The 27,279-nt window shown below is 38.5% G+C and overlaps 1 protein-coding gene across 2 annotated transcripts in view; it reads left to right on the top strand.

Moving 5' to 3' along the window:
• The window catches only part of Abca12 (ATP binding cassette subfamily A member 12), a 166,766-nt gene that overhangs the window by 46,463 nt on the left and 93,024 nt on the right, over nucleotides 1–27,279 (top strand). For both annotated transcript variants that reach the window (XM_035439241.1, XM_035439240.1), the window contains exons 3-8: nucleotides 6,249–6,402; nucleotides 13,968–14,059; nucleotides 16,004–16,101; nucleotides 18,631–18,816; nucleotides 20,895–21,073; nucleotides 27,043–27,155. In XM_035439241.1, the coding sequence (XP_035295132.1) occupies nucleotides 6,249–6,402; nucleotides 13,968–14,059; nucleotides 16,004–16,101; nucleotides 18,631–18,816; nucleotides 20,895–21,073; nucleotides 27,043–27,155 (822 nt within the window). The remainder of the gene's footprint in view (nucleotides 1–6,248; nucleotides 6,403–13,967; nucleotides 14,060–16,003; nucleotides 16,102–18,630; nucleotides 18,817–20,894; nucleotides 21,074–27,042; nucleotides 27,156–27,279) is intronic.

Genomic DNA, 27,279 nt, shown 5'->3' with positions numbered 1-27,279 from the left:
CCTACATCAAGCAGTATTCCTGTGACCTTGGAAGTTTTAACCAATTATTAATTCAAATTCATTTCATGATTGATTGCAGAGTGTTGAGTATCATACGAAGACTTATAACAGGAACTTCCTTCTTTCAAATAGCTTGTTATTTATCGAGTATCTTTTAAAAAATTGCAGTTTTGCTGATTTTCTCTATTAGAGTGTTCAAAGTCCTATCAGGTTTTGCTCTAGGTTGCCACATAGGGCCTCATTGGTGCTGAAGCCCTTTTTCATAGGGTCTAGAATGAAGAAGAGCAAATGCAGTTGTTTTATCAGCTGGCTGAAGGGTGGCAGGCCACTCAGGTACAATGTGGTAGGAGTTTTCTGCGCAGGGAAGTGGAACAGTCCTCTGGACCTCCTAGACAATGCTTATGAAATAACTTGAAAGAATAGCTTTATACCCATCACAGGTTTAATTATGTCTTCAAAAATGTAATCCAGAAGAAAATTTGCGTGAAAACTACCATAGTAGAATTTTACTTTAATAAATGGTTACAAATATACTTTTGAGACCCATTTCCCTACCTGTATTGTTTTATTAATATTTGAGTATTTTTTAATTGCTTGCAGATGATGCTTTTGGACCTGCTTGTCTTATTTACTCTTGTCCTGGAGTTACTTAACATGAAAGAACCAGCATGTGTGTGATAAGAAGGCCATCTACTTACTCTGACAATAGGATCCTCTGTCCAAAAACTTAAAAAAAATGCAATGCCCTTAATGAATAACTAACTCACTTTGTTTCCAGTCAAAATTTTCTAAGACTTAATGCATCTCTTCAATGGAATAAAGATTAGTTTCTTATTACCTGGAAATATAAAATTACCATCTGGGTTGGGTTCTGACCTGTTTTGAAGCAAACACAAAGAAACACAGGGGACATCTGAGAATTCTATCATTACTATAATATCTAAAAATGTCACCAAGCCTGCTTTCCATATGCCTCTGGCCTAATGGTGTCAAGTCGAGAGGACATCATTACAATAAAGACTGACATATATGTTTTCAGCAATATAATAAGTAGAAACGAGTAGTTGTCTAGGCAGTGTTGGTGAGCAACATGCTCCTGAATAGTAGACAAAAATCCTGCTAAAACTAAATAGTACAGTAGAAAGGGAGGATGTTGGGAGAACACTGCCAAACTCTAGGCCCTAAAAATGACTGAAGAGATGAGGAAGCGAGAAACAGAGAAATAGGGTTGTGGAAAGTAAAAAAAGAAAGATTAGGAAACAAGGGGAAGGAATATATGAAGAAATTTAGACCCAATGATGAAAGAAGAAGAGAAGAGGAAATGAGAGAAAGGAGGGAGGGAGGGAGAGAGAGAGAGAGAGAGAGAGAGAGAGAGAGAGAGAGAGAGAGAGAGAGAGAGAGAGAGAGAGATTAGGAAAGCTCATCCTCCTAGAGAACAGCAAACTACAGTTCACATCTCGCCAACTGTCTGCCTTTGTAACTGAAGTTGGTGGGACACAAAGAAGCACACTGAGCTACACACTGTAGCCTCTTTCAAAATAAGTTACAGAATGAAGTAATTGTGGTGGTGTGGGTACAGTCTGTGGAGCTAAACCGTTTCTTATCTGACTCTTCCACAAGGACCACCATCTAATCCTGAGTTGAGTACGTGCTAGAACTACCTAAAGTGATTGTGAACACAGACTGCAGAACCCGGCCCCCAGATTTCCTGATTAACCCTAAGTAGAACTTCTGAGTTGGGAGCAGAGCTACTAATGTCTCTCCTTTCCTTGTTTGTGGGAATTGATCCCAGGATATCTTAGGTGTGAGAAGCAGGTGTCCTATCACCACGCTGCACTCCAGTCTCTGAAACATCCATTTCTAGAAAGGTCCCAGGTGATGCTGCTCATGCTGTAGTCCACACACTGCTTGTCTCATAAACGAGGCTCTGAATGAGGATTTTTTTGTAGCAGGAAAGGAAAAGAAAACTTGGTCTTTCCGGTCAGTAAACATAGATGTATGGGCTGACATCACTACACAAATTACGTGCTGCTAAAACTCTTAGATCTGAATCTTTGAGTTTGATTCAACCCCCAAGACAACTTTGAGATGAGTTGAAGTTATAATCAGACCGTGTCAGTAATGTGGACTTCATCCATTTTAAGGAAATAACTCTCCCATCCATGGTTGGTCACTCACTGTCATGGTTGGTCATTCACTATCTTAACCAAGTGCTACAGGAAGACTGAGTCACTGGTGACTTGGCATTTTCATCACTGCCCTCCTTTCTCCACTTCCAGCCTGGGTTAGGGACAGATTTGCCCTTCCACAGCTTTTCTCCCAATGATGGACTTAGGCATTCTTCTGAGTGTGGAATCTTTGGGTATCTTGATACCAAGGGTTTTATCCTGCCGGAGACCCTGAGATCTGAGTTTACCTGCTAATTTGCTTCAGTTTGGTTGGCATAGTCATGGCCTTCCTCCGTGTGTTTCTTTAAGCCTGAGCTCTGGTTGAGGACAGGGTCATTAAATTGTTAGGATAAACTATGCATGCTTCCTAGAAGTTTTGTGAAAGATGGGGAGCTATTTCTTTTTCCTTTACCCTGGTATTTAGGGATATAAAAGGAAACATTATTTTAGAATCTGAACACTACAGAGACACCTTTAGAGCAGAAGAAGTTCAAGTTAAAATTAGCCACTCTTTAGAGCTTGTGGCTGTTTGTTGCTGTGTGGCTCTGAGGAGTTACTTCCTTGAACAGATAACCGAGATGGGTGGAAGACAGAAAAATCCATTTCCGTTTTCACAAGAAAGCAACAAGAGTTTAATTCTACTTGATTCTTATTTGTTAGCCTTAGAGAAGTTCCATGTTCTGTGAAAAGTTGATACGTAAGAGAAAAGAAATTATGGCTGTGAAGTAAGGACGAGTGGCAAAATGCATGATGCACGCCTAGCACAGTACGCAGGACCCAGGACATGCTCAGTACAGCAGCAATACTGCTTCTGAAGCAGCCCCTCCCCACCTTGGTGAGTGCACGGACCTTAGTTCAAAGATGAAGGCCAAGCATGTACTGCAGGCAACACACACCCTGTGAGACACTTGGTTCCACTATGACAGCTTAAATATCACTTATCAGAAGTCTGGGCACAGGGTTGTCATCTCTACTTTTGATACTTGGGAACTTATTTTTAAAGAAAGCCTGAAATAAGTTTTCCTATGAAGTTGGTTCATCCTTTTTATGACATTGAAGGCTTTTGTGAATTTATATTCTTTCAAATTCTTCTCAAACAAATTTGCAAGTTAAAATCAGCTCCAGGAAAGGTAAATTCGGATGCAAAGCATCCTTCTCCCCACAGCATCTTCCCCCATTTCCCCTCTTCAGTTTGTAGGATGGATTTTGTGTACCTTTGCTGATCATAGCACTGCCCCTTTCAACCACCCTATCATACTGGTAAGTGGTACAAACAGATGGAGCCTGCTGGTCATGTTTCTACTACCATTAATTTACTTCCTTTCGGCTTCTTTTGTAAAATTTATTATATTTTATGTGCATAGGTGTTATGTCTGCATGCATAAGTCTGTGTACCACATGAACAGTGCCCACAGAGACTAAAAGAGGGCATTGAATGCCATGTAACTGGAGTTGCAGGCACTTGAGAATCTCCATGTGGGTGCTGGTTCTTGCTCCCAGGTCCTCTGGAAGAACAGCCAGTGCTCTTAACCACTGAGCCATCTCTCCAATCACTAATGCCCCCTTCAAATCAGTGTTTTTTGTGTGCTTTAGATAGAATGGGAACACACACATTGGCAGAATCATACTCTGAATGAGCAACTACCTCTGGGATTTGTGTAAGAAGATGACAATTAATGGTGAACTTGCACTGTAGGCGTGTGAAGGTCTTGCACTAATTTCACTGAGGCAGACGTTCATTATAGAGAGAATGGTGAGAAAGAATAAGAGCCAACTTGACTGTTCCCTTGTATCTGGTTCCCCGAGGAAGACACAGATGGGAATTGTTGGTTCACTTTAGTTTACACTTGGGTTTAGTCGAAGGAGTCTTTCTTGTGTCAGCAACTGGGCCTGCTTACACAGTGCTGGTGGGTAGTTGTGTGGGTTTAAGTGCTCTCGAAGGTCTTCCAAATTTCAAAGCTTTCAAAACTACTGGTATTATTTTTGAAAAACATTGGTGTTTGCTTCTGCATTATGTCTTTATGTGTACTATAATAAATAATTGTCAGCGGAGTTGCTTAAAAATAATAGAAATGTAGTACTTTACAGTTCTGGAGATCTGAAGCCCAGAACGGAATCTCAGTATGCTCCAGATCAAGGTGTGAACAGGCTCTCGTGTCTCTCAGTTTGTCTGTGGGGGAATTGGCTTTCTGGTCTTTTCTGACATCTATAGGCAGCTCATCCCTAGACTCTCCATCTTCAAAGTCAATAACACAGCTTCTCCAAAAATCTTTCTTACCCTCTTGCTTTTCTTCCGGCCAACTTTTCTTTGCCCCCTTCTGCTGTTTCCAGTTCTTTCTTTCCTCTGGTCTGTCTTTAGGTTATTTTTTAAATTTTAAACTTTTTATTTATTTTATATACCAACCACAGTTCCCCTTCTCTCCCCACCTCCCTCACAACCCTCCCCATTCATTACTCAGAAAGAGTGAGGCCTCCCATGGGGTATCAAAAATCCTGGCACATTCAGTTAAGGCCGGACCAAGCCCTTCCCCACTGCATCAGGGTTGAGCAAGACATCCCACCAGAGGGAATGCCATTTAAGTCATATTTCTGCAATCATATTCTCAGCTCTTATATTAATGCATGGCCATGGTGACCTCACCATGAAGTTTGTTCTTACTCTTTAAAATGAAAACAGGCTTGCACTGACACCCCTTTAAAACAGATTCATGAGAAAATTAAGATTTTTTTTCAGTCTCCAGTTTGGAATTTCCCTTACAGTTATAAATTCTGTCTTCTTTTTTTTGAAGTTCATTGTCTCCTGCCTTTTCCCACAGGAGAAATTTAGCATTTTAATATCAAGCCTAACTGAGAAAGGACTTGTATTCTACAGCTGGCCAACTGCCTTGCCAGCCAGCACATTTTTTAAAGCAGTTGTTAAAACCAACCCATCACCATTGCAGCTCATGGCTAATTTGGGGGTGGAGGGAATCTGCATATTCATTCATGTCACTTTTTGTTTTTATTACTTTACAGAGGACTAGGTTTCATTATGACATTTCTTAGCATCTGCAGAGTTGGTTGCATCTGTATTCATTTGATTATAAAACTGGACTTATGTATTGTGGGAAAGCTAATGTTCAGTTGGAAAGAAGAAAGAAATTCACATGAAATATATCACCCAAATTTAAAATGCCATAATTTTTGTCCAATATGTAAATGATTATGTATTTTAAAGGACTTTGCATATTCTGTTTGTACTACCTTAAAGTATGTAGTTTTCTTATCTGTTCCCTCTGGAATACATTATAAACTTTCCCTATTTGATTTGGTATGCTCAATAGTTAATCTTTTTTCATATGGATATACAGAGCACGTGTTTTTGGTTTCTTTGTTTTTTTGTTTGTTTGTTTTGTTTTGTTTTTTGAGACAGGGTTTCTGTGTGTTACAGCTCTGGCTGTCCTGGAACCCTGTAGACCAGGTTGGCCTCAAACTCACAGAAATCAGCCTGCCTCTGCCTCTGGAGTGCTGGGATTAAAAGCATGCATCACCACCACCCAGCACGTGTTCTTGAAGTTACCTTCAAGTATTATTTTAGAGCAGCTGGAGTGACTCAGTGGTTAAAAACACTTGCTGTTCTTTGAGAAGAGCTGAGTTGGGCTCCCAGCACCCACCCACCTTGGGTGGCTCACCACTGCCTGTATCTCCAGCTCCCGATGCCCTCTTCTGGCTTCTGCATGTCCCTGCATCCATATGCACATACTCACACATGCAAGCATACTCATACACATAACTAAAAACAATGGAACAAATGTTCTATAGAAAAGTGTTTCTTTAGCATGAACTCTAATTAGAATAGCCCATAGGACAACGAGCATTTTTAAGTCCTTTGATTCATTTTAAGACATCTAGATAAAAATCAAGTTAAATTTAAAAAACAAACAAAACAAAACTCCAAAACCAGTGTTATTTGCTAAGGTGGGTCTAATTTTGAGGCCCCAGACAGTCTTACCCAAAAGGTAATTTTACAAAATGCATCTGTTACTATTCTTCTTTTCCTCCCCAGGAATATAGGATATAATTTTTATTTTTTAATTTCAGGTTACCTTGCCCCTCGAAACCTGCCAAGTGCTGGATTCTTCCCATTCCTACAAACCCTCCTCTGTGACACAGACTCCAAATGCAAAGACACACCCTATGGGCCGAGGGATCTGCTCCGTAGAAAGGGCATTGATGAGACGCTGTTTAAAGACAGGTACGGGACTTCTTAAGCATGTTGAGTATTTCTGAAAGATCAATTTTGTTTCCTTATGACATAAATAGTGTATCTGTCCTAGAAATATGTGTAAGTTTATCTCCTACGTGAATGGATGAGATGGTGAAAGATGAGTGAGTATAAGTTGAAGTTCCATCATTATTAAAGGTTGAATATGGTATACTTACTTTGAATCAGTTAGTTACTCAAATTTTCCCTTTTAAGATGAAACCTCAGGCAGCTCTACTTTTCTTTCCTCAAAGATTCTTTGTTCCTTCTTCCATGTCAGTGACATCTTGTCCTAAGACTCAATCACAGGTATAAAGCAAATAGCAGGGAACTCATCTCCGGGAAGAACACACGTTTATATTACCAGATGTGGTCCTTGCAGTTATAATGAAAACCAGGAGTGCAAATGAGAAAGCTGAAGATCTCAAAGTGCAAAGTAATAATGTTGAGAGTATAGTAATTAAACAGTAACCTTTAAATGGGGTTAATCCCTGCTCTGTTTTATGATGTGAGAAGCAGCTGAAGAATGAAGATAGACAATAGAGACCTTTTATAGCGTTATCATTTATAACCTAAGGTTTTCTTCCTGGAAATCCAATCTTAAAGAGATGCCCAGGAGCCTACCTGTCAATAGAACTGCGAATAATATTATAATTTTGAATCAACTGCAAGATAACACTGTTACAGATTTTTTTAAAAAAATATTCACTGAAGTAAATATTACAGATATCTGGTTCTTAAACTTGAGTATTAAATTCCTTGGCACATAGCACAGTTTCTCCTTTAATGCTATCGACATGATTTTGGCCATTCTATAACATGACTGATAATTTTAGAAAGATCAGTCTTTTAGCATAAACTGTAAATATGAGAATTTTCATGAGAAACTACATGGAACATACAATTGTTGTGTTGGGTAGGTAATTCTCACTGGTTTTGTTGATGTAGAAAGTTAATTGGGTTTGGTGCTTAGAACAACTCTATTCTCACTTGTTTATTAATTTATTCAACAAATAATGGTGATGATACTTCCCCTGGCTGGACCCCATTTCAAGTGATGCAGAGGTAGAGAAGACAAAATCCTTTTGTTCCTTGCATTCCAATGCATAGGAGAAGCAAATGGTGGACAATTAAATAGTGACTAGCATTAGCTTAAAAATAAGTATGTCAGCAAGAACATAAAGTAGGTGAAAAGGAGAAGTTGAGAGGTAGGAATTGACTCACATAACAAGAGAAGGCCTCTGCTAGGAAGTGCCATTTGGGTTGAGATCAACAAGTGCAAGGTAGTGTTTCAAGAGCCACAGCAAGTGATGCTGAGGTGGGGAAAGCAAGGCCATTTAGAAGAGAAGAAAGACAACCTGTAAGCTGGAGCACTGCAGGGGATGGTGAAAGGGTTGAGTGACATACCAATTGGTCATGTCTGCTGTTTAAAATAGTATTCTGACCTCCAGGTCATTTATCTACTTCACTGCATATTGCTGTACATTTAGTATTTTTCTGAACTACCAATTAATTGGAGCTTAATTTAGGAAGTTATGTACAATAATAAAATTGTATTAATGATTTTTCTCAGCATGCTATTAACTTTTATGTTTTATAAATCCATGCAATGAAACCGGCACCTGGTTACTGAGTAAACTCCTAAATTGCTTCCCTCTGGTGAAGGAAGACTCACCAGCAAAGCCTCATTAAAACACCAAACAGTCTCACTCTTCTGTTCTCAGAGTGAGGAAAGAAATGACACCTTTGGTGCTGTCAAAGGGGGCCCACGATGTTGCCTTTAATAGATGCTCTTCTGAAAGCTATAATCACACTGCAGTCACTGCTGCTTGGCCAGTGGCCTAGTGTTTTGATGTGATTTTGATTTTGGCACTAGTCTTCTATTATTAAATTCATACTCCTCCAGGCATTAGCTACACAATGAAAGGAAACCCTCCAACAACAACAATCCCAACAACAACAACAACAACAACATCATAGATGCTGAACTTAGTATCAGCTGTAAGAAGCTGTCAGGCAAAAGAGATGGTTGCATTTATTGTTTCCTGCACTCTAGCACAATGGATAGCTTGACATCACAGATCTTATCCATGTACATCCTCCCTGTGCAGTATCTAAGAATACATCACACAGTGGGAACCCTTGACCCAGGGCCATTGCTCACACAGTCAGTGAAGGGCAGAGATCACCCCCTCAGAGCTCACAGGGTCATTATTTGGAGAAGTGATTCAGCATTCCTGGGGACTCTGGGGAGGAGAGATCTGCCTGTAGAGAGTCTACCACTGTGGCAGATCATACTTTTCCACGACCTACAGCTTGTGAATTCGTGTCCTTGATCCTACTGGAAAAAATAGTTAATGCAATTTATTCAGGTGTGTATTAGAAATTATAACTGAGTTTTGAAATGAGTCTGAAGACACAGGATATGTAAGAAAAGGACATTAAAACACATAGCAGTCCCCGTTTGACTGTTGAGATGAAATAGAATGTATAGTTCTTATGTTGTTTTAATTTCAAATTATAGCCATTTTAAGTGGAATCAGTGTTTAAAAAAAGTTAAAATTCACTTCTCTAAGAACAAACTGGATGCATTAGATGTCATGTAGGCCAGTTATTCATCCAGATTGAATGCAGTGATAGCACAAAATGTGTTCCAGACAGTGTAAGTTGCTGCAGATGCAGAAATGAATTGTGCACATTTCATACTCAACAAGAATTTTGAACCTAGGAGGAAAGAGGCAGTGAGACAAAATAACAGTCAAATGATCACATAATGCAGTGAATGTGAAGAATAGTTGTTCTCAGCACTCACTATACCCAGAACATTAGCCATAAATGGTGACTAGTCACACAGCTTCCTTAAAACATTGTGCCTGAAGAATATGGATATTGTTGTTGAATGTATCATCAGAGTGGAAGTAGATTTTGGTAGGGAGATGCCAGGAGAGTTCTTCCAGGAACCTTGGAGGATGTATTATCAAGCACTGTGGATGCAGCTCAGCTCTTGCCTAGCATGTGCCAAGGCTCTTGGCTCGAGCCTTAATACCACACACACACACACACACACACACACACACACACACACACACACTAGACAGAGGCAAGGGTTATCCATTACAGAGAGATAGGAAAATTGCTTTACTTTTGACTGTGATTTTCATGAATTTTCTCACAGTGTTGCCAAATGAATTCATCTATTTTGTGTCTAGGTAGAACTATCTGAATGTTGTCACTGTAAAGACATTGATGCTACTTTCTTCTCTCTATTACCCATGCTTCAGCCCTCCTCTATCTTTAACACATTTCTTAATCCACTCAACATAGGACCTTAAAAACTTTTAGGCGTATACTTATTCTAGTGACATATTATAAATCCAAAGTCTAACCTAGGTCAGGTCAGATTTATGAATTTATAAATCTTGATCGTAACTGGCTGACCTAGAAGAGAAAGGTTTCAAAGTGCAAGCCAGATTATACCTGAAGTGTGAGTGACCCTTGAAGACTGATGGTCAAAATGAAATCAGAGAGATAATTAAAACAATTAAATTTTTTCTGTGAATGACTTCTGCTCATGGATAGCCAGGAAGGGCCACTGCATCAAGTAACTGTGAATAACTCCATAGCTGTCTTGAGTCCTTGTCTGTAGTTAACTCAGTGATGAATGGCAGGTGGAACGGGGATCAGAAGCAGGTTCAAAGCACATTTTCCTTCCAGATGTCACTACATATGATTATGATTCTGAGGAAAACATGAAAAATACTTATAAAATCTTAACTAACCCTTAGATATAAAAATAGAAAGTAGGAATCTTCTTCCCAGGATGGGCCATATGTCTCTTTCCTAGTAGGAGTGCTTTTTATAGACAGACTTCACCACAGCACACAGACTTTACCTATCCAGGTAGTCGTTCCCTCTCCCAGGAAAACACTGACATCCGGTATAAGCGCAGGCATCCTATTATGCTGATATCTATATCTATATCTACTTCTGTATCTATATCTATATCTATATGACATTTCCCAAATGTAGCTGTTGGTAGACATGTCTGAGAAGTCAAATCTATTCTAAGTTTTCATCATAACGGAGTGGAATTTTTAATACAAAATATCTCTCTTATTGAGCACTACTCTAAAGACACCTCCATAAATGCCACAGAAGCAAAGTCCTCATCTCTGGCAAGCTAGAAGAAAAATCCTCAACCAACTCTGTGGTATTTGTACACATTAAAGAATGCTACAGACCACTTGCTAATGTGAGCCAGGCATTCTTGGCTCACTTCCAAGGGTGGATTTTCTCAAATCAGATTCCCTATGTGTCAAATTCAGAGGTCATCTACATTTTGCATAATGCTTTCATATACTCCCAGAGATATCCAATATGAGATAGATTTTCAGCGAGTTCATTACACCTATTCAGAGCTCCTGAATAGGAACTTTAAGTCTCTTAGGTTGGTTCTAGGGAGTGTAAATGAGGATGAGCAATCCATGAGTAATCACATTTAGTTGTCACAGTCTCCTGAAGCATTTTGCAGCTTTGACACAGCTGATACTTGGGACAGATAATTCATTGTTGTGCTGTGTGCCTCTGCCTACTAGGCACCAAGTGCATCCTGTCTGCAGCTGTGACAATTGACTATGTCTCCAGTCACTGTATTGTTAAATACCCTCTGAGGGAGGCAAGAAAAGGCATTCTTGGATGAGAGCCAGTGGGGTAGTGAAACAGTGAAGGAAATATCAGGTAACAAGGGCTGAGATTAAGGTTATGAATCTAAGGGCCATGTGCTGCAAACGTGGCCAATGATAGTTCCAACCAATATGGCTCAGTCATATTTTAGTAATCATCCCCTATCCATGTCCTTGCCTAACTCCTCCCATGAATATATCAAAACTCTTGATTTTTTCTATTTGACTTTCCCATTGTGATTATCCAGAACAGACGTTTAATAAATGTTCTTGAGCTAATAATGAGTATGGCTAGTGAGGGGTGTGATTATGTGTCTATGTCTGTGATGCCACGGCTGGGTATTTCCTTCTCCAGTGATGCCTGCAGACTTGGATGCCTATGATGAGAGTCCCACAGATACTCACTTCGCCCGTTGCAAGTTAGTTCATGTGCCTAATATGCAAAGGAGGGAAACAGTGTCTGAATTCTTGTAGGAAGAAACAGAATCAGAATTTCTAGAGTTCCCTCTACTGCCAATGTACTTGGTTTACATCCCAGTAACACTGTCTCTTTGTTTAATCAGCCGCCAGATCAGATAGTTCAGTGCTGGTGGACTGCCTTAGACCCTAGAATGTAGAGGTGAATGAGATATGGTGCTTTCTCCCTACTATCCAAGACGTCATAACCTAAAATGGAGAAGTTGCCGTATATAAATCTGCACAACTCAGTGACGTGAAGTCACATAAAGGGCAGCTTTTCTCTCCTGACACTCTAATCAAGTGCATTAGAAAGCTCAGAACTCCACCAACTCTGGAAGACTGGCTTTGTTTTTGCCCCCTTTAGTGGTTTGTTAGAGGATTAATAAGATTACCTTGTTTGACAAAAGTTATATTTCGACTTACAGTCTCGATATGAAAGAATATTTGGGAGATTTCTCCAGAGGATGAACAGCAAGGTACATATGTTATTCCAATTCCACATTCCCACAGCACAGCTTCACCAAGGAGGTGGGCAGGTGTTCACTTCCTGATCTAGGGGATATCCTCCTAGAACCGGAACCTCCTCAGCTCCTTGTCTGGAATCTTCACTTGGCTGTTGGCTGGGAAGGAAAGGTGCTGTCCTCTTGGCAGAAGTAGTGTCAGGGCTGTTATCTGATAGGAGAAGGTGGGTAGCCTGGCTCTGTGAGGCAGAAGTAGCCTTGCTTCCCCAAGACTATGATTTCTTGGCTGCCCACTTTCTTTTCCCTTTCCCCTCTTATTTATTCAGTATATTGTTCCTTGCCTCTTCATTGTTATTTTGATCTCCTTCATTCTCTTTGGATTCTTTCCACAGTCCCTGGTCCTTAAAATTTTTATGAAGGCCTCTCTCTCTCTCTCTCTCTCTCTCTCTCTCTCTCTCTCTCTCTCTCTCAAATATGTGTTCATACTCAGTGATTTTCCTTGTAGAGTTACAAGCTGGACTGGAAAAAAATGTCAAGGAAAAAAGTAAACCCAACTTTCTCCAACTTTCTAACACTTCTTTTTTTGAGAGAGAGAAGGAAAAGGTTCAGGTCAGTTCTTATTTTCATCTGAATGGCTTTTCCATCCAAATAGCATAAGGAATGTAAAAAGATTTAGGGGAATATAGGCATGGTCATGAATAATTCAAATATACATTAAGAATGCAGAACTTTTGGAGCAACCACTACATTTTAAGGAGAATATTGGAAAAACACTGGGGAATAGAAACAAATGTTACCTCCTCTCATCATTTTTATAAAAAGAAGCCACCAAAACAAGAACCACCGCTGAACGAATGTTCCCAATTATGAATTGCTAAGATCTGCTTTATGTAACAGGAGTCTGGATGAAACTCAGTTATAAGTGGAATTTCTTGCCATCTTTATATGTCTTAATTATGCTTTCCCAGAAACAACTACACAAAATTCACCAACTTCGTAGAATTCTGAAAATTATTTCAATCCAGGTATTCTGCTTGTGGAATAGACAAATCTATTTTAGGTGCTTATTTTAGTTGTATCCAATTTTCAAGATAATATAATTATTTCCACCTTGGGGACTGGGGATACAGCTCACTGGCCAAATGCTGGCCTTGTGTGCATGAAGCCTGAAGTCCAATCCTCACTACTGAAAAAATGGAAGAAAATGTTTTGTTGTTGTTGTTGTTTTTGCATCTTAGTACTAGTCATCAATGTAGGGAATGAATTTTTTAATGATGGTTACTAAATTTGAGAAAATTCAATATTTTCTTCCAAAGCTAGTATGATGATATGGCATGAGAATCTCTGGCTCCAGAATGCTGTTGTCACATTTGGTGGCTTAGTGTTTTCCCTTTACACCTGGTTCCACCTATAATGACATCAATCACAGTATGTTCCTGACACCTACTAGATCTTATTAAATGGTTATTCTTTTCTTTTTCCTTGAATCTGGCTGTCAATACTATTCTACTTTGAATCACAATGCCATTTTTAATTAAATGCAGCAATCTTTTTTTAATTGCTGACAAACAAGCAGGTCTTGTTTTCCATCTTCAAAACAAAACTCCTGTACTTAGCATCTGTCAGTTTTGAAATAGGAAAAAAAATGCTGTAAGTACTTTTAGTGTTTACTTGCATGGCTTTATTCAAGCAAGTTCCTTTTATAAGATTAGAATAACGAGGACTACTTTAAAATCTCATCTAGACCATTATCACTGAACAAAAGTTTACCTGGCAGGAAACCTTATGCGTTCATTGGTGCATTGACTAGGTGAATCCATCTTTTAAAATCCGAGGAAATAGGTGAAAAATTTGTAAGTCCTTGGAGCTCCTGAACCTTCTGCATAATTCATTGCTTTAGTTAACTGAAATTAATGTGGACAAAGTTAGAAGTTCTTGCTTTTTCTTCCTCTAGTGAAATTCTGAAAAAGTCATCCAACCTGGAGAGGGACAGCAATTTATCACTCCAGAGCACCCAAGTTCCAGGAAGAAGTCACACATCACTGGGTAAGGCAGCTCTCTCCCGCTAGGCTTAGAATAGACCTTTGGAACAAGAGCAAAGAGCTAATCTTTAAAAGGTTTATACTTCCAATTTTCAAATAAAGATGGGATGCTTAGATTGCCCTAAGGGATCCCAGGACTCCCCATGGCTGCCTGTGTATGGCAGTAGAATTATGCAAACTTCTTCAGAGTGACTAGAAATTAAGTATTTCCTGAGATGCTCTATAGGAAGAAAAGTCTAGATGTTGACAATTGCCCCACATCCCAGAATTGATCTGGGCTTTGGCTGCAAGATAAACAGACTGGGGAGGACAGAATTTCCAGTAACAAAAATTATTGTCTTCAGAGATTTGTCCAAACTTTCCATTTAACAGGTGAAGATATGAAGCCCAGTGAGCTTAAGCAAAAAGGTCATAAAGAAACAGGCATCTGATGCCTGTTGGCCAGTGCTCTTTGGGCCCTGTGCTTTTCTCTCCTCCTTAACGCCTGCTTTCAAAGTCTTCAGCTTCACCATGCTTCACATAAGGCCAGAACCGTTCAAATCTTTGTGTGTCTCAAACACAGATTTCTAAGTTTTTACATATGTGATGCTGGTTCCTTAAAGAAACACTGATTTGAACCATCAAACCATAGGACTGTTTCACATTTATTTGACAAACATGGATTAGGTGCATGTTATTTTGCACTCAGTGACTTAGAGATTGGTCACGAATTAAGGAACAGAACTAATTTGCTTGCATGTTGAAATTTGATTGCTCCTTTGGGGAAAAGAAGGAGTGTATTTATTTAAGTACTTAAAAAATTTCAATTTTATTTAAATTTATATATAAATAATTACATAAAATTTAAATATTTGATTATCTAAAAACTATGATGGTAAGTAACATTGCAATACGAGTTGTTAAACCAAATGAAGAAGTGCACGGTTGATCTCATAGGAACATGCTGGACAGTGTTCTTTGGTGTTAATGTTATTATGAGTGATGTGTGGACATTTGGTTGAGTAGGTTAAGGCACAGCAGAAATAAGCTCACAGTCTCACACTCCAGTAAGCTCTGCTTTAGTGCTCAGTAGCTATAGATTATACTTCTCCTCATGATTAGTTATCTCATAAATAGATTGCTTGAGTCTAGAAGAATCAGATGGTAAATTCTTTAGCCCTATAAGCACTAAAATAAAGCCCCTACTGAAATACATTACTGGTATCTTTAAAGGGTGAGATTTTCTGTCATGAGGATAGCAAATACTTGTGCCCAAAATTTATAAAAATCAACATATTTGCTATCAATGGTATAGATAGGATTTATATTTCTAGTTAATTAATTCTCAGGAACCCACACTACATTATAAGTAGTTTTAGACAAGGCCACTTTGGGAACTTTTTAATTAGAAAATGTTGTAGTCTAAACTAATCGCTTCATCCCATTTATTTGATCTAAAATATCATTCAGAAACCACTTTGGGGAGGAGGGATTTATGGTCCTAAGAAGATTTCCGTGTCCCAGTAGGGTAATTAAAAAGAAAGACCATTATCACCCGATGTGCACCAACCGATCCCTGGCACAGATGTTGGAGACAATGGATCAATGGAGCTGGTCAGAGCACCTCAATCCTCGAAGCCCGCACAGAAATGATTCCATTTATTGGGCAATAATACTGGTGATGAAGTTTAATGACAGAAACCGGAGTGAATGCACATGGCATCAAAATGATTGGGGGAAGAAAAATAAGAACAGACTAAAGCCATGACAATTTTACATGGGAAGAAAACCCTACAAAACCTGCCATTTGCCAGGATGAAATGTTTATGGGATGGCATGCATGAGCACATTCTTGCTGTGGGCCACATGAGGTTACAGAGCACAGCTATGAAATCTTATGTGACTGTGCCCATTTACAAGCACGTGTTTATGTGTATTTTTAAAATTCTAATATACTCTTCTGTCACAGCCACATTACCTCCTAGACCAAGCTCTGATTTGGAAGGAATGGGCCCAGAAATTTTCAACGGCAGCCAAGTGCTCACACGATTCCTTGATTTGGAAAAGGTAACTTCCTTTAGTTTTGCAATGGTCAGATAATGAAGAATTTGAACAAATATATTTTGCATTGATGGAGGGATCTCCCAAACAGGAAGCTGTTTGCAGTACTTTCCCAATTTAAATACCATCTCAGGAAGGATCTTTCTTGGGCCCTTTTCAATCAGAGTTTCATTTTAAGACGCTACAAATTCCTTAAGGTCTTAAGCATTTATTTACTGCCCTGGTAAGTCCCTTAATTAAACTTACCGTCTTCACTTACTAAGAAATAATGTAGTATTTTATGTGATCTTTCAATTTTATGAAGCAAGGAAGTAAAAAGTGAAGCTATAACATTCTTTGCTCTCGATGCCTCATCCACACTAATACCTTTGGACAAATTAGAGCTATGGAAATCTCTCCCCTAAGTAGGAATATCTTTTTCCTTAGCATGTTTTAGAGAGCTTACCTATGGAGTTTTCTGTTTCCCCAAGATCATGCACTTTATGATTCCTCCGACTGAAAGATAATAAACACAATTTTATAAGAGATGTGAGCTTGCGGCCTGTAAGCACTCTCTCTCTTTTCTTTGTGTGTGTATGTATGTATATGTGGAAATTATGTTTGAATAACTTTAAAGAACAACAGTTACTCTGTAGCTAACTACACTCTCATCACTTGCTGTCTTTCAGCCACCCTAGCTCATATAGTCAAGCTATCATGGTTTAAATATGGCTGGCCTCCATTATCCTGCTTTTTCCTCCCCATGTTCTCTCTCTCCCCTCCCCATCTCTCACACACATACTTTATCTAGGTAGCAGATATTTCTTCCATCTGAATTGTAAGACATTCCTCTGGTATTTATCCCCATTCCAGTAAACCTAGCCACTTCTGTTTACTGTGATCTTATTACTGATCCTTGAGTTTCCATTGTGTGCAACAGAGACATCTTATTAAACTGACTCAGGTCTTATTAAGGCAAGTCATATAAATAAACAAAAAAGATGGACCAAAAATGGTTGCCATGAAAAGATACCCAAATCAACAGGACAATGCTGACTCTGCCTGTGCTATTGGTGGTAGAACACTTTCTTACTCTGTATAATCTAGACATTGAAAGTTGATATTCTGTCACATTTGGGGCTTCCAGGGATCCCTTGGTCCTGGAAGTTCCTCAACATTCCCATTTAATTCCAGTCTAAATCCTCCTCTCACAGGGTCTGTGTGCACACAAGGAAAACCTTCTCTGTCTACTCTACTTTCTTTTCTCTTCCTGGAAAGAGTTTGCATTGGATCAGACAATTCCTAGAATGCATAGACTAGAAACACTGTTCTCAAAATTGCCACTTTACTTGTATTAGAAGTCCCAAATTCTCTTTCTCATGTGGAATGGGATTTTAGAGTTTGGTAAGCCATCACAAAGTCACATATTCTAGAGATAAAAGCCCCAAGTGAATTTTGTATGTGTGGATACATATTTTTAGAGTAGTTGGAATGAGGCAGGGATCTAAGAATTAGGATGACGTATCAATGCCTGTGTCAGCAGTCTCCCTCATTCCTTTCTTTCTCTCTGCTACTTTCTGCAACGCTTGCAGGAATGAGGAGAGAAATCACTCCAGAGTGAGTTTATGTGTAACGTTAGATCAAATCTGTGAATGAATGACCAGAAATCCCAGCATTTACAGTGCCTCCTAGATAAATGCATCCTGTCTTGTTCCATTATACGTATAAGTTGTGTTGCTGGAAAGCAGAGTGTAAATTTTGTGATGGAAACCTAAGAGGAGAATGGAGTTGGCCTTTACCTCATAAGGTTATATGAGTTAGCTTCTGGAAGGAACCCCTTGAGTATTACAACTAAATGTAGTTAATGTGGTAAATACACAAACTATTATGGTGATCAATATTATGACTGACAGAGTGATTCATTCACAATGTCTCTGTGCTATGCAATACACTGGCCTTTTACAATGATTCCACTATGAAAATTATTTCCCATTACTGTTGTTGTAATTATCTTGACTTATCTGTTTAAAAAGCATTTTTATATATTTCCTTTTTTAGCTTTCTGTACTTGAGACTTAAAGGAAACAATCCATCTCTCCACTTTTGTAAACAAGCGCAATTGGTCCTAAGAGTAAGAACCCCTCCCCCCTTTTTGAGGTCTTCCAAAGATTATGACTAATTTTACATGAAACCACACAGAGTTAAGACACTTGAGCTTCTGATGCTCAAGGCCCAGGAAAAATGAATATGATTTTGATTCAGAAAGATTTTTTGTCAGAAACCATTTGGCACTTTCAGGTCCTCTGGCCAGAGATAAGCCGGTTCTGTTACACAAATCAAATGTGAACCATTTATCAAAACCATGACATGAATTTATATCTTCATGTATGTTCTTCCTCCACAACTCCACACAGATACATTTGCATGTTTCATTGTTATTTTAAATATTGTTTTAAATATACCTGTTTAGAAGATAGGCCAGTTACCTTGAAGATGAAAATCTCTTCCTATTTATATTTTCTAATACCACTTCTCTGTTCTCCCACATACTTTTAGCTGTTGAAGCAAAATTCAACTCCAGAGGAGATACGAAGAGAGCTGTGTGAGAGCTACCCGGGGTACACTGCAGAATACGCCTTCTCTTGGCTCACTCTAGGGAAAAATGTGTTTAACAAATTTTGCCTTTCGAATATGACACTTTTAGAGTCTTCTCTCCAGGAACTAAAATATCAGGTCTCTCAGGTGAGTGCAGATTATATCTATAGATACAGATATTTCTCCAAAATCTTATGCACAATTAGAGAGGTTATGCTTCCATTTTGGAGTTCCCAAACAGGCTCACTATGAATTATTAAGCAAGACTGTAGCCCACTTGAACTGGGAAATAGTGACTGGAATATTTGTAGACTCTTATCATAATTTCCTCCCACAGAAACATTTACACACAGTGTTTAATGTTAAGTAGCAATTATTTATCATTGAAATGTACAGGATTGAAATGATTTGCTGTTAAACTTGAAATATTACATATGATTAATGTATATATACCTCAGATAAAAACAGCTTGACTCTATGATGAATAAAGAGTGCTTTCCCTGAGACCCGGGAGTGTGATTACACAGGTTAGAATGCAAGTTTAGTAACTAAAGTATAAGAGTCATACTCTTGTCAGAAGTTAGAAAAATGAGTAATGTCTTTACTTTCCTCATGACATGAAACTTCGTTTGCTAACTTTTGATGAAATCATTTATCTCTGTCCCTCGAATTTTACACATTGGAGAGAAGACCATCTGTGTATGCTAGTCTTAATGATGAAGGAAAAATAGAAAACCAAGAAGCCAATATCTAAACTTAATGAAACCTGCATGCAATGAGAAAAATTTAAATTTCAGAATTACTCATTAAGCATGCTTACTTTAACATTTCCTCTTGATGCTCTGAACTTTTCAATTTTAAAAATGTATCTTTTTGTAATCTGGTTTCTAAAAGAACCAGGTTATCAGCATTATAATCGCTCAATTATAATATGAATCTCTCACCATACTTGAATTTGTACTATGGTTGGAGAGTGCTTGCCTCAAATCCCCAGAATCAGGGAGAACATCTTTCTCACTCTACCATCAGGTAGAGTACTCCGAGTGTCCAAAAACTACACTGTTCAAAATCAATCAAAATTAAGACATATGGAAGGTTCATCTTGACTGGTATGAATGGTGTTATGGAGAGACTTGCTCCAGATGAGACAGTAATGAAGAAATGCATCTGAAAGAACTATCTAATTTATGTGTTTCAAAAGCCATAGTTTTGCTGGTTTGTTGATAGCATAGGGTGTGGTCATCAGGTAGATTCCTTCACAGTTAACCATTCATCATAACTAATGTCCAAGCTTTGAGACAGAATCTGGAAACACTTCTCTACAGTGTATAAGTTTAATAGTAAGTACGTTGGAGAATATATTTCTACATGTGCTATGAATATATCTATAATGTATTTCACTAACTTTTCCACATGTATTAGTTTTAAGGGATCTCCACCAAAAATAGACATCCTAGTAAAAGATATAGGGGCAATATGCCTGCACCTCCCAGGAAATATAATAAGGAAAATAAAAAGATAATTTCTGAGGGTCATCTGAACACAGAAGGGAAGCCGCACATATGAACCCACAGGGATTGTAGCAGCATGGACAAGACTTGTGTAAGCTCAGGTCAGACCAAATCCCAGCATGGAGAGGAGGGGTGGATGAGAAGTCTCACCCCTAATCGAGGAGGTATTGATAACTGATGGATCCTGGGAGAAGGAGAATGAGTTGATCACACTCCAGAGAAAGGCCACACATTTGAGAATATATAAGCAACACAAATTGGACTTAATGGGTGAAAAAAAGAGACAAAAAGTTGGGTGGACAGGAAAGGGGTAGTGCATGTGGGAGGTATTGATGAATAGGATGAAAACACATTGTATTAAATTACCAAAACTAATAAAATACCCCCAAAGAAAAACATTCAGAAATTAGCTCTATTTAGAAATTTAACTTTAACTTCTGAATATCTAACTTAAAAATATTTTATATTAATATAATTTTGTCAATTAAAGTTTAAACATGCTAATATCTGGAATTCTAAGGGGCCAAAAGTCAATGATGGTGAGAGATGTTTGCAGCTTTTCCAAGGGAGAGATGACTTCAAACTGAGTGAGGAAAAAAAAAAACCTGTGAATGTGAAAAATAAAGTTAAAAAAAAAGTCTTTTCAAAGACAGTAAACCACATGACTACAAATGTCAAAGTATCATTTTTTTCTCTGTGGTTTGACTTCTGAAGATGTCGAGTGACCCTGCCAACCAGAAGAGAGTGTTTCAGGGGCTTGTCCAGGCACTCTCTTTCTTCTCCCAAGTGCAGCAGCGAAGAGAAGTGTGGCGGCTTCTGTCGAGTTTTCCAGATGTGTTTCGGAATGACACCTCACTGAGCGGTCTATTTGGTGTTCTTCAAAAGGCAAACAGGTAAGTTAATGGGATGTTAAATGGAATGCAATTGTTCACAAAGAAGTCTTAAAAAAATAGCTCCTATGAGAATTACTGTCAGGTAGGTCATTTAAACATTGGGAAAACAGTCCTTGGGCATCCTGCTGCAGATTTGAGCAATGAGGTGAGTGTGTCAGCTTAGCAAAGATGAAAGACACTTTGCATTTGCTCACTGAGGCCAGCAGGCATCCGTGAGAAGTAAGAGGAATGCTTTTCTTAGAACTACACATCATTTTGTGTCCTGGGGTTTCCAAGAATGAGGCAGAGAGAAGAAACAACTCAGGATCATTTTGGAACAACCTAAGCTCTGTGCACATGTCACTGAGCTAACTAAGAATAAAATGTCTCTGTGGAGTTTGCTCTGTATCATTCAGGATAAAACAGCCTTGTTGGTTAAAGTTTTCTCTAGTCACCTAAATGGGACTGACTTCCCTCATAAAGGGTCTTTCTAAGTCAACAGATGGTGTCGTAGGGTTTCTATTGCTGCAATGAAACACCATGACCAGAAGCAAGTTGGGGAGGAAAGGTTTTATTCAACTTACACTTCTATATCATTGTTCATCACCAAAGGAAGTCAGGACAGGAACTCAAATAGGTCATAAACCTGGAGGCAGGAGTTGATTCAGAGGCCATGGAGGGTTGCTGCTTACTGGCTTTCTCTACATGGCTTGCTCAGACTGCTTTCTTATAGAATGGGGACTGCCAGCCCTTGATGGTACCACCCACAATGGGCTGGGCCCTCTCCATCAATCACTAATTAAGAAAATGCCCTATAAGCTTGACTATAACCAGATCTCATGGATGCCTTTTCTCAATTAAGGCTCCCTCCTTTCAAACAACTCCAGTGTGCATCAAGTTGACACACAAACAGCATCACACCTTCCAATGAAGAACACTAGTTTTGCTTAGATAGTTTCTTACAAACACGAGAGCCCGTTTGTATGATGCCTTTTTTTTCTCAGTGTTTATTTGTAAGAACTAAAAGTTGAAGGGGAAACAAATATCTATACAAAGAATACTGAGCAAAACAGCTTATTGATATATTTGAAATCCAGTAAAAAATAAATTCTAGAGTCACATAGTGTCATGAAAAAATTCAGTATTATACTGTCAAGAGAATCTATTCTTTAAAAGCTGAAGTAGGAGGGGAGTGAGTTCAAGATCAGCCTGTGCTACATAAAGAGGGATCGTCTTGTATTTCAACGATCGTTTACAGCACTTCCCATGGGGTAAATATAGACTCAGAAGAGGGATTGATCCATCATATAGCAGTTCCACGATTAATATTTTGAGAAGACTCCCCAGCATTTTCTATAGAGCTTGCTGCATCATTTAGTGCTCCTACGAACTGTGTGACCAGGCTTCGCTTTCTCTGGGTCCTCACCAACACTTCTTGCCTTTTGTTTATTCACTAAACATCTGGCCATTTGTCTGTTCTCTTGAGAGAAATACCTTTTCAAATCCCTGGCCGTTTTTTAACTTTCAGTATGTCACATTAGGAGTTACTCATATGCTTTGGAGGTAAATCTTTAACCAGATATACGGTTTATAAGTTTTTCCTCCCGCTCTGTTCATTGCTTTTGCAAGTGAGTGGCATGTGACTTTTAGCTGACTAAACAACATTGTTTCCTTAGTGATCTAGTGAATTTCTATTGATTTACATATTTGCTATTTCTACTATATCATTATTGGTGCGAGTGTCTGGATACTTGGCATATGCAAAGGTGACAGAGGAACTGATAACTCAGCCTTAATTGAAGAATTTAAAACGTGTGCTTAATTTTGTCATTAGAAAACTTCCAAAACAAGTTGGGTACATCTTGAAAGTGTGATTTTGCTTTATCAAAATCCTGTAAGCTTAATGAAATTTAAACAGGATGTAAAGCATCCCAATTAAGAATGCTAACAGCTTGGGGCTAGAGGTACAGCTCAGAGGGTAAGAGTACATACTGCTCTTTACAGAGGACCTAAGTTTGGTTCCCAGGACCCCATCAAGCAGTTCATAATCACTTATAACTCCTGTACCAGAGGATCCAACACCTTCCTCTAGTCTCCAGGGACACTTTCACTAATGTGTGCCTAGTACCCTCTCACACACATAGTTAAAAATAAATCTTAAAAAGGGGATGCCAATACTTTAATTTTCAACAGCTCTATGCCAGTAGGTAGCAACTTAGATCTGATCACTCTTTAACTTCGTTAGAAAACTTTTAATTCATTGCTACACTAAATTATTCTTTTAAAAACAGTTATTTTTAAGTCTACAGAGATGGCTCAGTGGAGAAGAACACTTGCTACACAAGAATAAAGACCTGAGTTTAAATCCCTAATATAAATATCTTGACTTAACTGTGCATACCTGTGATCCCATCACTGGGGGATAAGACAGAGGATTCCAGGAGTCAGCCTAGCTGAGTTCAGTTTGCATAGAGGTCTTGTTTCAGTGCAATAAGGTAAAGATGATGAGGAAGACATCCTAATATCCTCTTCTGGTCCCCAGCTCTATGTGCGTGGACATGTGTAATTGCAAACTTACACACGGGTTGCCTCACTTTGTCTCTTTGACACACACCACTACATACACAATCATCTGTATAGAATCAATACCTTCTAAGAGCAATGCTTGCACTTCCTGATTTTACAAAATAAAGCACTTTCACTTGAAAACGGAAAGAATATGATGCAAAGATTTATGCTAATAATGAACCAGCACTGAGGTGGTTCTTTGTTTGTGTAAAATATGTGTGAAGGTTGAAGATGCAGTACAATAAAAGATTTCCAATGTTTTATTAATTTTCATACTGAATACTAAATACCAAATGATGAAATTTTATGTTTTCAGTTAAATAGAAGTCTGTATTAAAATTAATGTGGTTTCTCCTAGCTTTTTGAAAGGTGATTATTAGAAAATCAAAAACCAAATATTTCAGATTTTTAGTGGAATACCATTTTAAAGTAAAATCTTTATTATTATTATTACTAAATTGGCAATGCCCTTAAAAGCCACAATTTCCTCAAAGTTTTCACCACCAAATTATTGTCTCATTGCCTCTTTTTACTCTTTGTTAAAGGAACAAGTGGCCCTGTAGATAGTTCATTTCCTTTTTTTAACCTCTATTTTTTTTTTTGAGTTGTGATCTGTGCACTCAAATCAGATTAGGCTTTTTTGAGACAGTATTTCTTTCTTTTTTTTTTTAACATCTCTGGCTGTTATGGAACTCACTCTGAAGACCAGGCTGGCCTCGAACTCATGGACATCCACCTGCCTCTGCCTCTGAGTGCTGGGATTAAAGACATGTGCCAACCCCGCCTCACATTAGGCTGTTTATATAAGAAGAACAATTAGCAGAAATGGGCAATCTCAGAAGGGCATATGAAAGGCCATACATGATTCCCAGCTTTTATGAGGAAAAGGTTACACTGGAATAAGAGTCATAAAACTTTTAGAAAAATCTTTCTTATGTAGACAGCAACTTGTTTTGAATACTTTCCATTTTATATGACAAATAATGGGGCAAATCTATAAAATAGAGTAAATATAACTTGATCTGTGATTCAAAGTATTTCAGAGAGGATGAGAGGCAGCGTCACAAGTATTTGACTTTGCTAGAAAAAATTTAGTCTGCTGACCAATAAGTTGTTTAATAAAAATATTAGTAACAATGATGCTGGTTGTCATGATACTGCCAAACATTAATTCTTTGAGTTTGAAACAGTAGATCATGTGTGTCAGGTCAAGGAGCGAGACTGGGTGAAAATTAGCTGAAATCTATAACATGAAGCCCACACATCTGGTGTCCATGGTTACCAGAGTCCAGAGACAAAGATTAAGAACCAGGCAGACTAGAATTACACTACTGAACCACCAATGGAAGCAGTAAGTTCTTGGAGCAAGCATAAAACTGCCCAAATGTTGACTGTTACACAGAGAAGGCAGAAGATGACAGTACATCTGTACTCCTGGGTTAACACGTCTAAGCACACATGGGTTAATACATCGGCAGTGACTGTGGTTCTGTTTGTGAATTCTTTTGTCTCCCTCCTCCCCACTGTGTTGATGTAGTTTCTATGCTAGAGATCACATGGAGATTTTGAAATCAATCAGGCCAGTTCTGCTTATTACTGACCAGATAGATAACCTGGGCGAGTTATTGAACTTTTGAAACTGTATCCATCTGCAAAGTAAGGCATAGCAAATTAACTTCATGGGAGCATTGGAAAACCAAAATTTAAAACTACATGAACACATAAGGTATGCATATCTATATCATACAGACTATATAAACTATATATGCTAGAAATCACCCAAGAGATACTTACAATTCAGCTTTCATTCATATCTAGGTGACCAAGATTAAACAGATCTCAGTTAAAAAATGTTAAAGATTCTAAAAGCATTTTAGAATGCTCTAAACATCTGTATTCACACACTGACTCAAGTGCTGGAGAAAGCATTTGGCTTACTGGTGAGATATTTGGTAAAGAGAATTGTAGTGGCATTTTGCCTTGCCAGTAAACTTGTGGTGGTTTAAGGTTCAGATGTGACCCATTATAAGGTAGAGGGGCTGGCTTGCACTCTCTTGGGTTGCGGACAGCATGAGATGATGGGGGATGTCCTTCTGTATACATGTTTCTCTCATTGGTTGAGAAATAAAACACTGATTGACCAGTAGCCAGGCAGGGAGTATAGGCAGGGCTACCGGACGAGGAGAATTCTGGGGAGAGGAAGCAGAGAGAAGCCACCAGGGAGATGCCATGTAGCTGCTGAAGGAGTAACAGGTCCAGGCATTCTCTGGTAAGATAAGGCAATGAATAAATACATTTATTAATAGTTACGGGTTAATAATTAAGAGAGAACTAGCCAGTAAGAAGCCTACACCATTGGCCAAACAATTTATGTTTAATATAAGCCTCTATGTGTTTATTTGGGACTGAAGGATGATAGGACTAGGCAGAACAGAAACTCTGTCTACAAAGAAACTAGTGGCTAATTTGTGCTGCATCAATTCTTCAATGGCAAAGAGTTAATACTCAAAGCACTGGAGACAAGCAAGATGGCTCAAGGGTAAAGGCACTTGCTGCTCAAGTTTAAATGCTGACTCATCTCTGATTGTTGCTATAAAAACCACATTTGTGAGATTCAGACATCATTATGCAATAGCCACATCTCTTTTTGAAATGAATTAACGACCATAGCGGGACAAAAGGAATTTTCTTGAATAATTAGTTGTTCCTTGCCAACAAGGAACAAACTCAAGCAAAAGCAAATTGCTGATTTTCTGTGCCCAGTGCTACTGCCCGTATTATTGGTTACATAACTCATAGAAAGCCAGTGCTTGGTGTTTTGAGACGAATTTTGAGCTGTGTTTGGAGTAGTGCCTGTGGGCCACTAAAGGGACAAAACACAATCTTAATTAATACAAGATCTGCTTTTTAAAACAACATAATTTCTTTAGCAAAATATTCATATATATATATATATATATATATATATATATATATGACATGCTTATGTAATAATTACTCCTCAAACTACATCTAGGCTTGACTTTTAACAAAAATAGTTTCTAGCATTTAATTTTTTCCTTTAATTAAAAAAAGGTTTCAGTTTAGTGTGGGTTGCTTTTTCCTAGCCACTTGTTTATAATTCTTAACAGGAAAAACCAAAAACCAAGCACTTGACAAGACCTTTGCTCCCTCCTTGCAAGGTCCTTGAGTACAAGTCTTTACAATTCTGGAAACATAAAGTTCTCTGTTCTGGTTCAAGAACAATGTTGGGGGATTTTGTGCATGAATAGACAATGAGGTAATTAAATTACAAAAGCATCATCTTGTCTTTTATAGGAATCATTTTCTATACTGTAGGCATTTTCTCCTTGGATAACCTTTTGTTTCTGTCTGTAAGCCCTGCAACACAATCTGTTTTAATTTGTTTCTCTACTAATTAGGGTGCTGCTGGTAGTGCAGAAGCTTTACCCACGTGTTCACACTGACGAAGGATTCAGCACCCTCCAGAAGTCTGTTAAACATCTGCTGAACACTCTGGACTCCCCAGCACAAGGTATTGTATTTTCATCTTAGTGGATTAAATGCAGCTTCACAAAGCCCATCAGAAAAATGAAGCAGAGGACAGTTGAGGAATCACATATATACAGTGTTATTCCAAGATGAGGATTTATGCTGCC

This window comes from Cricetulus griseus, chromosome 2 (assembly GCF_003668045.3).
Source record: "Cricetulus griseus strain 17A/GY chromosome 2, alternate assembly CriGri-PICRH-1.0, whole genome shotgun sequence".
NCBI lineage: Eukaryota > Metazoa > Chordata > Mammalia > Rodentia > Cricetidae > Cricetulus > Cricetulus griseus.
Note: the sequence above shows the minus strand (reverse complement) of the source record. Positions and strands in the feature narration are given on the sequence as shown.